The sequence below is a fragment of the Podarcis melisellensis genome (genome assembly GCF_964234715.1).
Source record: "Podarcis melisellensis genome assembly, chromosome: 1".
In the NCBI taxonomy this organism is placed as follows: domain Eukaryota; kingdom Metazoa; phylum Chordata; class Lepidosauria; order Squamata; family Lacertidae; genus Podarcis; species Podarcis melisellensis.
Window position 1 is genome coordinate 3,206,259 of NC_138528.1, and position 14,241 is coordinate 3,220,499.

At 48.5% G+C, this 14,241-nt stretch overlaps 1 protein-coding gene and 2 long non-coding RNA genes across 3 annotated transcripts in view; 1 reads left to right on the top strand and 2 right to left on the bottom strand.

Annotated features, from left to right (window-relative positions):
- Nucleotides 1-5,964, bottom strand: part of LOC309372929 — a 122,540-nt gene extending 116,576 nt beyond the window's left edge. Inside the window, exons 1-2 of the long non-coding RNA XR_014169734.1 lie at nt 5,837-5,964; nt 4,788-5,465 (exon numbers count right to left, since the gene is read on the bottom strand). This is a non-coding gene — a long non-coding RNA (uncharacterized lncRNA). The remainder of the gene's footprint in view (nt 1-4,787; nt 5,466-5,836) is intronic.
- LOC309373225 overlaps nt 1-14,241 on the top strand; it is a 30,421-nt gene that overhangs the window by 11,503 nt on the left and 4,677 nt on the right. The gene's annotated exons all lie outside the window — the stretch shown is intronic.
- VCPKMT (valosin containing protein lysine methyltransferase) lies at nt 6,820-14,185 on the bottom strand (the record flags this gene model as incomplete). The annotated part of the gene is made up of 6 exons (XM_081921401.1): nt 6,820-7,217; nt 8,808-8,912; nt 10,158-10,277; nt 10,360-10,432; nt 11,101-11,211; nt 13,935-14,185. The coding sequence occupies 6 exons, from the start codon at nt 14,183-14,185 to the stop codon at nt 7,203-7,205; spliced, it is 675 nt and encodes a 224-aa protein (XP_081777527.1). The 3' UTR covers nt 6,820-7,202.

Here is a 14,241-nt window from a genome sequence, read left to right on the forward strand (position 1 = left end):
CACACTCAACTTCGAGTATATGTCGGGTTTTGAGGGCAACCAAGGGCCAGGGCACAGTGCCCCAGAGGACACCCTTACAATCCACAATTCGAACAGGGGGCCTATCAGTGCTCTCTCTCCTGGCAAGGAAGCACAAGCCTGGATGGTGGCCTCTGCTCATTCGTGAGCAAGGAAGGGGAGCGCATTGGAGTCTCCTGTCTTGGGTCAGCCCCGGAAGCAGCCAGTGCTCCCCTTCTCATCTCCTCTGCCTCCGAGTAAAGTGTGACAATTGGGGTTGGCAGAGGGGAGGGGGCATGGAAAGAGTGATGGGCCTCTGTGCTCAGAGATCTCTTGACATTTCCATTCACTTTGGTGTTTTCTATGCCGGCTGCCAAGACGGCAAATGAATGCCTCCAGTTTTCCTTTGAGGGCAGCAAGTTGCAAACTCTATGCTGTCTGGAGACAGCTCTGCGCATTAACCCGCTTGCTGAGGACACAACCCTGCTCCTCTGGACGGAGCATTGCAGAAGGCTCTAGGGCACGATCCAAGGCTTGGGTGATGCGGGTGGCGCTGTGATCTAAACCACTGAGCCTCTTGGACTTGCTGGTCAGAAGGTCGGCAGTTTGAATCCCCACAATGATGGGGTGAGCTCCCGTTGCTCAGTCCCAGCTCCTGCCAACCTAGCAGTTCGAAAGCACACCAGTGCAAGTAGATAAATAGGTACCGCTGTGGCGGGAGGGTAAACGGCGTTTCTGTGCGCTCTGGTTTCTGTCACGGTGTCCCATTGCACCAGATGTGGTTTAGTCCTGCTGGCCACATGACCCGGAAAGCTGTCTGTGGACAAACATCGGCTACATCGGCCTGAAAGTGAGATGAGCACCGCAACCCCGTAGTCTCCTTTGACTGGACTTAACCATCCAGGAGTCCTTTACATTTACCTTTTTTTTGCTGCCGCTGGGTTGCATGGCTCTTCTTTTTCTCATGCATCATTTTTTAAAAATAAACTAGAAATGCATGCAGTTAAGTCAGGATCACTGGGATATTTTGTTAATTTGCTTGTTATTTATTTACCACATTAATATGCCACCTATTCCTTCAATCAGATTGTGAAGCTGAGGCTCCAGTACTTTGGCCACCTCATGAGAAGAGAGGACTCCCTGGAAAAGACCCTGATGTTGGGAAAGATGGAGGGCACAAGGAGAAGGGGACGACGGAGGACGAGATGGTGGGACAGTGTTCTCGAAGCTACCAGCATGAGTTTGACCAAACTGCGGGAGGCAGTGGAAGACAGGAGTGCCTGGCGTGAATTAATTTCATCTTGCGAGGCACCACTGTATATATAAATCCAACCAGTGTCTAAAAAACCATAGAATTAAAATAATGTCAACAACCTAAAACTAGAAAAACAACAATATAAAAATGCATGAATAGCCACAGAAGAGAATGAAACTGAAATTCAGACTTGTGAAACAGGATCCGGCCTTCCACTGACCTGAAAGATAGATGGGCCTTCCTTGGTTTGGTCCCTGTCTGGTCGGCCTGTCTGAGCTCCTTGCCTCTCTCTCCCCTGTCCAGGGTCCTTGGAGGTCACCCAGGGGCGATCTCGTGAGCTTTGCCCTTGCAACATCGGTCCCAAGAATTCAGGGCAGACACCAAGCGGACAAGGGAGCCTTTGTCTACTAGATTCCTCTCCCCCCAGTCCCCAAGGGATTTGAACCACTTTGACTATCAAGTGTGTTCCTTGCAGATTTGGTTCCTGCAGAGACTGGAAGATCAAAGGATGTTCATGACTTGCTGCCAGCATTGTTTGCAGACCTGTGAGGGGGCTTCAAGAAATCTCCTGTTTTGCTTCCTTTTCTCCGCCTGCTCTCGTCATCCCACTGCCGATCAGTAAGACCAAATGTGCAAGACAGCTGGGGCAGCAAGAGCTTGCATTTTTAAAAATTGCACCAGTAAAAAGGACAATTCACGTACAGGGTGCTATGGAAAAATAAAATTTGTTTTCATGGCACAGAAAATTCTGGCAAGAAATAGGACTTAGGATGAGGACCAATTTGCCCCGTTGCACTGGAAGCAGGCAGGTCCAGCCCTACCATTAGAGAGAGGCTGGTGGCCATTTGCCCCAGAAGTGTGCAGGGTCATTTTTTTCCCCTACCTGAAGCCCACTCACTGGGGACATATACATGGCCTTCATCTTTTGTCTCCCTTCCTGAGACTCTGGGCAGATGCGACTTCCCTCTGCCATTTGCACTCTTAATTTCTTCAGTTTTGGAGATTCTCAAAAGCATTTTGTTTTTGTTTATTTTTTTTTAAGAGGAAAATGGTTTGTTTGTACTGCATTTTTATTTCCAGGGAGAAAGAGAGATGCTTGTGTGATTTTCTGTCTCGGATGCCAAAATACATTGACAATGCCTCTCTGGTGCCGTTATTTATTATTTCAGGCATGTAACTATCCACCTTGACTTCGGCGTATTGGGAGGCTGGGGGTGTTTGCCATTTACTTCCTTGCCTCAGGCAGCCAAATGTCTTGTGTCGGCCCTGGAGATATGCGCAAGTGCGCATGCCCCGTTTAAGTGTGTGGCCTGCCCAGGATCTCTCCTCAGTGAGGCACTGCAGAACCAAACGGCCTGTGTGGGAAGGAAGAGAGCTTCTGCGGTGACTTTTAAAAACTGTGTTGGGGAGAACCATGAGGTTGCTCTGAAGTTTATTGAGGATCCGTAAGGGAGGAGATGCTTTGTGTAGAGCGTGTGGCTCAGATGGATGGGCAGTGAGCACACCCTGTTTCCAAGCGCCGGTCACAGAATCATAGAGTTGGAAGAGACCCCAAGGGCCATCGAGTCCAACCCCCTGCCAAGCATATCCCTGTTGTTTGGGGACTAACAGGTGAACAGCAAAGGTGGGTCCCGAGAGCCCTTATAGCTGCAAAAGACATACACTGTGTGACTGGAAGAGGAAACACCCGCAGTCTCCTCAGGAGGGAAGATCCGTGGCTCAGCTGTAGAGTGACCACTTTGCATGCAGGATCAATGCTCAGGAATCCATCAGCGGTGTCTCCGAAAAAATATCGAAGGCACCCCCCCCCCCACTTTCCAAGGGAGCCCTTTCTGCTTTCCCAACATCTTGGTTCTCATAGTGGGCAACCAGATCCTCCAATGGAAGTCTGCAAGCAGGACCTGAGTGCGAATCCCAGTCACCCAATGTGTGTGTGTGTGTTAGTTTTTTTTATTAGGAATTTCAATGTAACAATTTATCAGAAATACATCATCCTCATTCCCCCCCCCATTTTTTCCCTCCCCTAAAAAGAAAAACCCACCCTCACAGACTTCCTTCAGCTCTCTCTGGTTTCTCAGCACATGTTATTCTCTGCATATTATAAACTGTAAAGATCCTTATCAATATGTTACCAATAAAAAAAATGTGTATGTTTATTCAAAACCTGCCAAGGAGTCCAGTTCATTTTGTTGTTCCTTTAAGTACTTTGTAAAAGGTTGCCATTCCTCTTTAAAGTCACAGTTGTCCTTATCACGTAGTTTGTGTGTCAATTTTGCCAATTCTGCGTAATCCATCAATTTCTCTTGCCACAGTTCCTTGGTCGAGATTTCCTCATTCTTCCATCCTTGTGCTATTAGGACTCTCACCCAATGTGTGTTTGTGTATGTTTCCCACCCCACTTGCAACACAACTCTTTTTCTTTACTTCTGTTTTAGTGCTGCATAATACACACACACACACAACCAGATGAAAAGCTGCCATATTTGAAGATGTCTCAGTCCCCCAGTTTTGGACTGGGCACAAATCATTCCTGCAGTTATGGGGGTGCAGTGGGGAGAACATCTGCCTTAATGCTACCATGATTCAAGCTCCAGCATTGGGAGAGTTTGGTAACTGGTGACATGCGCAGTTTTACAATACACCTGGGGCAGAGGGGTGAGAGGTGTCTGCAGCACAACTTTCAACTGGTTCAGTGGTCATTTTTGCACCCCCAGGGATGCCCAGGTCTGCAAGGTGCGTTTGGGGTCTCAGGCAGAAGATTTGCAGCAATGCCCAACTGCTAGGACACTTGCTGTGGAAGAAGACACCGTAAAACAAACATGTCTAGTGGTATTAGGCACATTCCACCTCTCTAGAAAGGGGAGTGGGGCAGGCGATGATAGCACTGTTATCTTATGCTGCCCCCTTCTGGGTAGGGGTGGGAGATCAAGCCTTTCACAAATTCAGTTTCCCATACCAACACATGAATCAAAAAACAGCTCTTTGAAATCCACACTTCTCTGAATTTTGCAACGCAATGCACTTCCCTAACCAAAGCAGGCACACAAAAATACGAGTGAAAAATGCACACAAAACTGAGTACACTGCAGTGGTACCTCAACTTGCGTTCACCTCCGGTTATGTATCCTGAAGGATACATACGCGGCAAACCCAGAAGTATTTTTCCGGGTTTCGCTGCGCACCCATGCGCAGAAGCACTCAGCGCGCTGCACACATGTGCAGAAGTGGCACCTCCAGTTGTGGAAACCTCGGGATCCGACCAGAGATCTGGAACAGATCCCGTCCGCAACCAGAGGTACCACTGTATATTGTTTACCAAGCACATTTTGTATATTAAGAAAGATGTGCGCAAAAGTGTGTAGTAATTCTCATCTGCATTTTTAAGTCAAAAAGTTTGCAAATAGATGTGGAACTGTGGAGAAGTCAGCTTAACAAATGAAAGAGAGGCTGAAAGAATCCAAAGCTGAGAGATTTGGTCTTCTCTAGTTCTGGCTGGGAGAAACTGGCTACCAAACCAGTTTGGCTGCCAAACTACATTGCTTGAAATCTGCTTTTCTGAGTTCAACTTGAATTTGGAACCGGAGGTAAGAAATATCAAGTCAGTTTGAATCTGAATCCTGGAAAGATGGAGACCCAGTGCAGATGCTTAGGGGGGGCAATTTAAAAGGAATGAAAAGCATCTCCTCCCTGCACCCCAAAAGGGACAAAGCATGATTTTGCATAAGATGTGCATTTGCTAACCTATATACACAGGTGCAAACTAATAAATAGTGCAATTTAAATACAACTGCAATGTATCCCTCCCTCGTGGGGGAGGCTGCGACGAGGGGACCTGCATTTCGGCTGCCTGGGTGCTGCATGCTACAGCTGTGCCCTGAATTCAAGGTCCTTGCAGGTCCACCTTCTCAGAGTTCTTCATCTTTAAACTGGACTTCGACTAGGCAGCCCTTCAAACATGGGAGCGTGCTCCACAAAGCAGATCACAAAGCCATCCTATGCATACAATTGCTTTGTTTGTGGCAATTGGATCATCTGACTTTTTCACCAGATAAGCCCTTTTTGAATGACCACTGCAAACGTCCTCAAATGCGGGGGCAGTAAAATCAAAATCAGTGTGTGAATCAAACATTTCCAGTATCAGTTCCACCCTTTTCCCCACATGCCTGCTGGATTCCTCCCTTTTCATCAAAAGCCAACAGGTGCCTCTGGTGACCTCATAAAGGTAAAGGTAAAGGGACCCCTGACCATTAGGTTCAGTCGTGGCCGACTCTGGGGTTGCAGCGCTCATCTCGCTTTATTGGCCGAGGGAGCCGGCGTACAGCTTCTGGCTCATGTGGCCAGCATGACTAAGCCGCTTCTGGCGAACCAGAGCAGCGCATGAAAACGCCGTTTACCTTCCCGCTGTAGCGGTACCTATTTATCTACTTGCACTTTGACACGCTTTCGAACTGCTAGGTTGGCAGGAGCAGGGACCGAGCAACAGGAGCTCACCCCGTCATTGCGGGGATTCAAACCGCCGACCTTCTGATCAGCAAGTCCTAGGCTCTGTGGTTTAACCCACAGCGCTACCCGCATCCCGGTGACCTCAAAGGGGCACCTAAAACTGCCCTGAAGCCAGGCGAAGAGGCCCATTTGACCTGCCCACTGCTGCCAGTGACTCTCCCCGGTCTCAGGTTGCGGAGGGTCTTCTCTAACCCTGCTCTGGGATGCTCAGGGATGATGAATGTTGGTCAGGGCACATTGATTACCTCTTACCTGTTAGTTATGATTCTTTTCGCAGCAATGCATGACTTGGAGCCACACCCACCAGCCTCCCCTAACCTGGTGCCCTCCTGCTGCTCTGGACCGCAGTTCCCATTAGCCCCAGCCAGAGCGTTTGTGGTCCAAAACTTCTGGAGGGACCTAAGCTGAGGCTGTCCCACACACAGGGCCTGTGCTGCACCTCTGGATGGCAGCCCCTCCCTCTGCGGCTACAGGAATGATTACCCACCCTGTGGCAATCCAGAGATGAATGAGGAGCTGGCTGTGCACCACCCGGTACATGTTGTAGAGCCACAGCCCTTCCTTGTTGGCGCACAGCTCTGCTTGCTGCAGCTCCACGCAGGACAGGCCGCTCCTTGGAGGAGAGTGGCAGAAATGGGTCGACTGAGCTTAGGAGTTCTCCTGCGAAGGGCTGCATAGTGGGGCAACAGAGCTGCGGAGGGAGAAGGCAGCAGCTCACGAGGTCTCCAACTCAGACCACACCCTTGCTGGGAACTCAACAGATTATCTCAGGGCCCCTGGGGCCACTCAAAAGACTTCATTTCCCATCGTCTCTGACCATTGGCCAGGTTGGCAGGGGCGAATGGGAGACGGAGTCGCTCAGCATCTATGAGGCCACAAGTTCGTCATCCCCTGTGTTCTCCTTTTTCTTTCCTTGTTCTGAAAGCTTCATGCAGGCATAGGGTCTGTGTGTCTGTTCCCCCCCAGCATGTTTTACATCTGCGCCACCAGGAACATCCCAAATTGTATTGTGGGCTCAAGGAACTCAGGCAAGGTGTGGTCGGGGAGACATGACTTTTCGAGAATGCACTAGGAAGAAGAGTTTAATAAATCACCCTACTTACATAACAAAATTTCTCGGAAACTGTAACTAGCAAGGCCGATTGTTACTCAGAAGTAGCTGGAAAATGTGTACAAAACACTCAGCCACCCGTGTGACTCAGAGTTACCCATTTCTGTTCACTGACGTCACAAGCCTTCTTTTTTCTTCTTCTGCAGCCAGCGCCCTTGCCGAAAGGTAAGCCGGAGCCTTGAGTCTGCAGCTCCTTCAAGAAAACAGACTGCGTGTCTCATCTTAGTAGGAGACGGCTCGATGATCCACTTTTGCCGAAGAGATGCTCTGCAAAGTCTCTGTGAAGAGCTCTTGGCTCTATCCTTCCCAGTTCCCAGAGCGTCATTAAAGAAGCTGTCATGATGGAAAAATCTGAAAAACATCAAGAAACCACTAGCTACCTTGGCGGAAATTATTTTGCTAGTTTCTTCTCATCGGCTCCCTACAAACTCTGGTTTATAAAGAGGGTGCCAGCCTCTCTCTCTAACACAAATCCCTGCTTGTCAGCATAAGTCAGGGGTAGCTCATGTGGCATCTTCCAGTTGCTGTTGGCCTAGGAAAGTCTCATCATCCAAGATACTTGTGGAGGCTGAGTGGAGCCATGGTCTAACGACACCTAGAAGCACCACACTGGTTCTCCTGGGCCTAAGCTATCTTTGTTACATCCACACAGCGTTCGAAACTCCCATTATTCTAGACACATTTTGCGACAGGGAATTTCATTAATGCGAGCAGTTTCTGAGCTCTGGGCGCAGTACTGAGCCTAAGATTTCAGATTAAAACTGCCACTGCTGGAAGAAAAGGAGGACCTTTTTCTGCTTCCCCACTTCCAGCCACTCTCTGAAGACTGGAGAAGGGACCCTCGTAAGAATATTAGGGGGGTGGGCACGGGAAGGACTAGACAATGTGAAAAAGGAACGTAAGATTTTAGCTGCAGCTCATTCATTTTCAGCTTTGTATTCTTGTTATTAAAAAAAAGCGCACCTAGACATTCCGCTGCCGTGCCCATAACCTAGGTTCAAGGTGGCCTTTAGCTCCTGGCTTTCATATCTCAATTTGTAACACTAAATTCGCACCAGCGCTAACCAGGGCTCCCTCAGAAACCGTAGCCTGAAACCATGGTTTGAAGCGAGTTAACAAAGCATAGTTATGAAATAATTTGGTTAGTATAACCATGGTTATGATAAGGGCACATATGGGAAAGGGGGTTTGCATCTGAGTAGGGAGAGAGGCGAGGAAGGGTGTTTGCAGTACGAAGCCTGATTCCCATCTTGCATGCTATGATTTGGAGCAGTGTTTGTCACAGTGGGCGATAATGCCCCCCCGGGCGGGGGCGCAGGAATGATCCAGGAGGGCGGGAGTAGCTTTGGGTGCAATTTGGGGGCGTTGAATAAAAATAAGAGGGCAGTGGAAGCATAAAGAAAAAAGATAATTTTGAAAAACCATTAGTGAATGTTTCATCTGTTGTGTAATGAGGCTTACCGCCATGTCGTGCACCGTTGTGGGACAGAAACAACGCCCTCCTCCCCCCTGATCTGGTGGCCCTGCTGGAGCCGAGGGGTTTTCCCGGGCTTGAGGGAACCCTTTTCGGCTTCAACCAGGCCTGGGAAGTGGATCACAGCTTGCCTGCCTATTTGGCCAATGGCAGGGGGGCACTGAGTATTTTTTTTCTGAAAAGCGGGCAGTAGGCCAAATAAGTTTAGGAACCTCTGATTTGGAGGAAGACAGAATGACACCCATGCTGAGCCAATGATTATCCTTTCCAGGGCTGCAGGGAGGAGGAGGAGGGAGGAAACACAGAAATGAGATTTGGGTGGGCTTCCACTCAAAACCATCATCTAGGCAGGATTGGATCATTCAACCACAAGAACAGCAACCTTATATTGTTATGGCTCCAAAAAATGGAAGGTTTTCTGGAGCATAAGCTGGTCCATCTCTGGTGCCTTTCCAGTGACCACCTACCGCTTTCTTCTTTCTGATGACGAAGATATGAATGTCCTCGCTCCGATACTCCTCGTCGTGCTTCTCCAAGGGAACCTTCTCCAGATCAAAGTCCCTCTGAAGAAGCTGCAATTTAAAATTGCGCAAGAATAAAAGAGTGCAGCTACGTGTCCTTGGCCTCATTCAGATCTGAGCCTCCCAGAGAAATTGCACCACTTATGTAACCATAACCTCAGCAGCACAGCACAGAAATCCTCCACGCAGACTCCTGGGAACAGAAGGAGAGCCCAGCTGCTGCATCAAAGGCACACCTGGCCCCACATCCTGCTTCTCAAAGGGGCAAATCAGATGCCTATGGGAAGCCCACAACCAGGGTATGAGCGCCACAGCCCTCGGCCACAGCTGTTCCCATCACGCTGCCTCTGATTCTGGAGGAATTTTTCAGCCACTGCTAGCTTTCTTCTCCATGCCTGATCCCCTTCTAAAGCAATCTAATTCGGTGCCATCACAATATCCTGCAGTCATTTTGTAGTTTAACTATATGCTGTGCCTGTCCTGACTCTCCCATCATGCACTTCCACTGGATGACCCCCGATTCTAGTACTATCTAAGACACAGAAAACCTATCCGTACCACGTTCTTCAGATCATGTGTAATTTCATAGATAATAATACAATAATAATTTAATAGTTATATACAACCCATCTGATTGGGCTGGCCTTGCCACCCTGGGCAGCTTCCAACAAATTAGAAACATTAAGCACAATAAAACATTAAAAGCTTCCCTAAACAGGGCTGCCTTCAGATGTCTTCTAAAAGTCTGGTAGTTGTTGTTCTCTCTGACATCTGGTGGGAGGGTGTTCCACAGGGCAGGTGCCACTACCGAGAAGGCCCTCTGCCTGGTTCCCTGTAACTTCACTTCTCGCAGGGAGGGAACTGCCAAAAGGCCCTCAGAGCTGGACCTCAGTGTCCAGGTAGAACAATGGGAGTGGAGATGCTCCATGATAGAGGTCTATCGCGTTCTCTAAACTAAAGAGTCTCAAATGTTGTGAGATTCTCAATCTCCTTGATCGTTTTGGCTGCCCTTTCCTGAACTTCTCCAGATCTACAATATCCTTTTGGAGGCGAGGTAGCCAGAAAGCATTCAATGTGTGTCACAGCACATATTTTTGTTTTTTTTTAAAAGCAGTAAGACTTGGGGTTAGTCTAGAAGACCCTTGGGGTCCCTCCCAACTTTACAATTCTATGACACTGGCAGGTTTCTGTTTGATTTTTATATCCCGTTCCAGAAAGCGCCTTGGGATACTTCCAGGCTTTTCTCCACAGGAACAAGGGCTCCTCCAAGACATTCTGCACTGGCAGGCGACTCACCTCAAAGTATTTTTTCTCCACTTCTGGGTTCTTCCCCATAGTCCTTTCTTCATAGCAGCAAAGGATGGTCGTCTCAGGGCCAGCCAGGTCTTTCAGAGTCTTGAGCAATGGCTCCAGTGACTGTCCGTAAAGCAGAAAGCACTTGCCACTTAATTTCATTCCACACTTGCAGCCAAAAGGCTAATCTACAAGAAAAATTTACCTCTTCGTAGTAGATGCAATCTGCCATCAGGATGTAATCAGGTGACGGAAGGAAGTCTGAAACTTCTTCACCCCTAAACAAGAAGAAGGTGGATGCAATACAGAAAAGAACATTCGGTTTTATTTGTGCCCTCTTGTTCAGTCGACAGCGGCTCCCAAAGCAGCTTTAGGATTAAATGCATAAAAAAGTACAAGTCTATCTACAAGTTATGCAGGTATGTGTGGCAGAGTCTTCTGGGCAACCCCAAGAGCACAAGCCAGGCCAACCTTCACCAACCTGGTGACGCTGAGGAGGGGTTGGGCCAGATGACCTTCGCGGTCCCTTCTACAATTCTGTTAACTAAGACTAAAACTTTGGACCACATGCTGGCTGGGGCTGATGGGAGTTGTAGTCCAAGGTATAAGGAGGGCAGCAGGGGGCAGAATGATGCAGGCCCTGGCAGATCTACCTCTGCTCACCTACCAGTTTAGTTCAACGCTTAGCCACCCCCATGCAAAACCTTCTAAGGCTTAATAAGCTTCAAATATACATAAAATGCTAAGTCAGTTCAAAGCAAAGTATGGAACAGCTAGAGGAAGTTGAAAGCAAGCGCATGTTCATAAGATTATCTGTGACTTCACGCTACAGATCACGGCCCTACCGAAGAGCCACTCTCTGGTTAAAGTTGACTTCCATTCCCTAAAACTGGTTTGCAGTTTCTTGAGGAAATTTTAAATTACAGAACAAGAAGTTCATACGAACCATTTCAGTACCTTGGCTTGAATGGAGCCTGTGATAAGATGCCGATTATTCTCAATGTTCATTTTCAGCAAATCCTGAACTTCATCGAGATCAGTAACTGTCACGTTTGCCCTACAAAAGAGGTGGGGGGGGGCTATATTAGTTGCCCGTCTCATTCTCTCTCTCGCACACACACAATATGCAAGAAACCACACAATGCACAGGTTTTTAAGCATCCCTCATTCAGCTTAGAAAAAGTCCTGTTCGCAACTAAGTTCCTGCCAAAGCGACTATGCTTAAAACTCCGTACACAGATTCAGTTCTGGTGGGAATGAATCAGGCATGAACAATTAGGGCACACAAAAAAATAACCTGGTTAAATAAATCCTGCATACAAAGGGATATAAATGAAAATAAAAAGTGGCAATGATTAATACAATGCTGCAAAAACCCTTCGGCATGTTGGAACACTATTTCAATCTCTAGTAATAAACATTAAATCTGTGCGATTAGCAGTGCAATTGTGGGGGGGGAAGGTTTTTGGGGGGGAGCCTGGACTCAATCCCTTTAGCTCTAGGCGCAGGACCACAAGATGGGAGTGCTGGCTACTAGTGAGATGGCATTAAAAAGACTTTAGACAAATTCATGGAGGATAAGGCCGTCTTTTCTTATAATATTCTAGTAGTTTATGATGTTGTAAACGTCCCTGTGGCCTGTTGACAAAAGGTGGTACAGTGGTGCCTCGCAAGACGAAAAGAATCCGTTCCGCGAGTCTCTTCGTCTTGCGGTTTTTTCGTCTTGCGAAGCAAGCCCATTAGCGGCTTAGCGGATCAGCTGATAAGCGGCTCAGTGGATCAGCTGTTAAGCGGCTTAGCGGCTTGGGAAAAAGGAGGGAAAAGGGGAAAACCCCGCAGGAACTCGCAAGACATTTTTGTCTTGCGAAGCAAGCTCATAGGAAATTCGTCTTGCGAAGCGCCTCCAAAACGGAAAACCCTTTCGTCTAGCGGGTTTTCCGTCTTGCAAGGCATTCATCTTGCGGGGCACCACTGTACATAGAATTAACTGTAGAGTTGGAAGGAACCTCTTGGGTCATGCAGCCCAACCCCCTGCCATGCAGGGATCTCAGCTAAAGAATCCCCGACAGATGGAATATCCTGTCTCTGTAGGAGTATCTATATAAAGGTAAAGGGACCCCTGACCATTAGGTCCAGTCGTGGCTGACTCTGGGGATGCGGCGCTCATCTCGCTTTATTGGCCGAGGGAGCCGGCATACAGCTTCCGGGTCATGTGGCCAGCAGGACTAAGCTGCTTCTGGCGAACCAGAGCAGCGCACGAAAACGCTGTTTACCTTCCTGCCGAAGTGGTATCTATTTATCTACTTGCACTTTGTGCTTTCGAACTGCTAGGTTAGCAGGAGCTGGGATAGAGCAACGGGAGCTCACCCCGTCATGGGGATTCGAACCGCCAACCTTCTGATCAGCAAGTCCTAGGCTCTGTGGTTTAACCCACAGCGCTGGGTTAAACCCAGGTAGCACTGGGGTTATTACTGTTATTATTGAAGGCTCCAGGGTGCCGCTGCTACCCGTCAGTGTGGGCAATACTGAACTAAATGGACCAACTAGATGGGCCTGAGGACTGGAATCTTACTGTTAATTTTAAGGGAAGAGCTATAGCTCGGTTGGAAGGGCACCTGTATTATTATTTTTCAGAAGGTCTCATGCTCAATCCCAAGAGAGCATCGGCGTCTCCAGGTAGCGCTGAGATTATTATTGTTATTATTAAAGGCTCCAGGGTGCCGCTGCTGCCAGTCAGTGGGGGCAATACTGAACTAGATGGATCAACTAGATGAGCCTGAGGACTGGAATCTTGCTGTTAAGGGGATTTAAGGGAAGAGCTATAGTTCTAGCTCGGTGGGAAGGGCACCTGTATTATTATTATTCAGGTCTCATGCTCAATCCCAAGAAAGCATCAACGTTTCCAGGTAGGGCTGGGGTTACTATTGTTATTATTAAAGGCTCCAGGCTGCCGCTGCTGCCAGTCAGTGTGGGCAATACTGGACCAATTAGATGGGCCTGAGGACTGGAATCTTACTGTTAATTTTAAGGGAAGAGCTATAGCTCGGTGGGAAGGGCACCTATATTATTATTATTATTATTATTAAGGGAAGAGCTATAGCTCGGTGGGAAGGGACCTATATTATTATTATTATTATTATTAAGGGAAGAGCTATAGCTCGGTGGGAAGGGCACCTATATTATTATTATTATGAAGGGAAGAGCTATAGCTCGGTGGGAAGGGCACCTATATTATTATTATTATTATTATGAAGGGAAGAGCTATAGCTCGGTGGGAAGGGCACCTATATTATTATTATTATGAAGGGAAGAGCTATAGCTCGGTGGGAAGGGCACCTATATTATTATTATTATTATTATGAAGGGAAGAGCTATAGCTCGGTGGGAAGGGCACCTATATTATTATTATTATTATTATTATTATTATTATTCAGGTCTCATGCTCAATCCCAAGAAAGCATCAACGTTTCCAGGTAGCGCTGGGGTTATTATTGTTATTATTAAATGGGAAGGGCACCTATATTATTATTATTATTATTATTATTATTATTATTATTATTATTATTATTATTATTATTATTATTATTATTATTATTCAGGTCCCATGCTCAACCCCAAGCAGGCAGCAGCGCCTCCAGGTAGCGCTGGGGTTGTTCTTATTAAAGGCTGGAGGCTGCCGCTGCTGCCAGTCAGTGTCGGCCGCACTGAGCGAGACGGAAGCCCCACGCTCTCTTTGCCTTCCCGCCCGCCCTCCCATCCGCGGAGGCGGCGGCGACGTACCCGAGGCTGGCGGCCATGAGGCCCACGAGGCCGGTGCCGGCGCCCAGCTCGAGCGCGGCCTTGCGTCGGAGAGGGAGCCCGGCCGGGCCCGCCTGCTTCTCGAGGAAGCGCGCCAGCACCAGCGCCGCGTCCCACACCACGCAGCCCGTGCCGCCCGCCCAGCGCTGCGCCAGGCGGAGCCCCGCCGAGCCGTCCCGCCGGGCCAGGGCGCGCTCGGAGCCCCGAGGAGGAGGGCAGGCCGGCCAAGACATGGCGGAGGCCGCGGAGGGAGGAGGAGGAGGAGGAGCGAGGGGGACGGAGGGAGGAG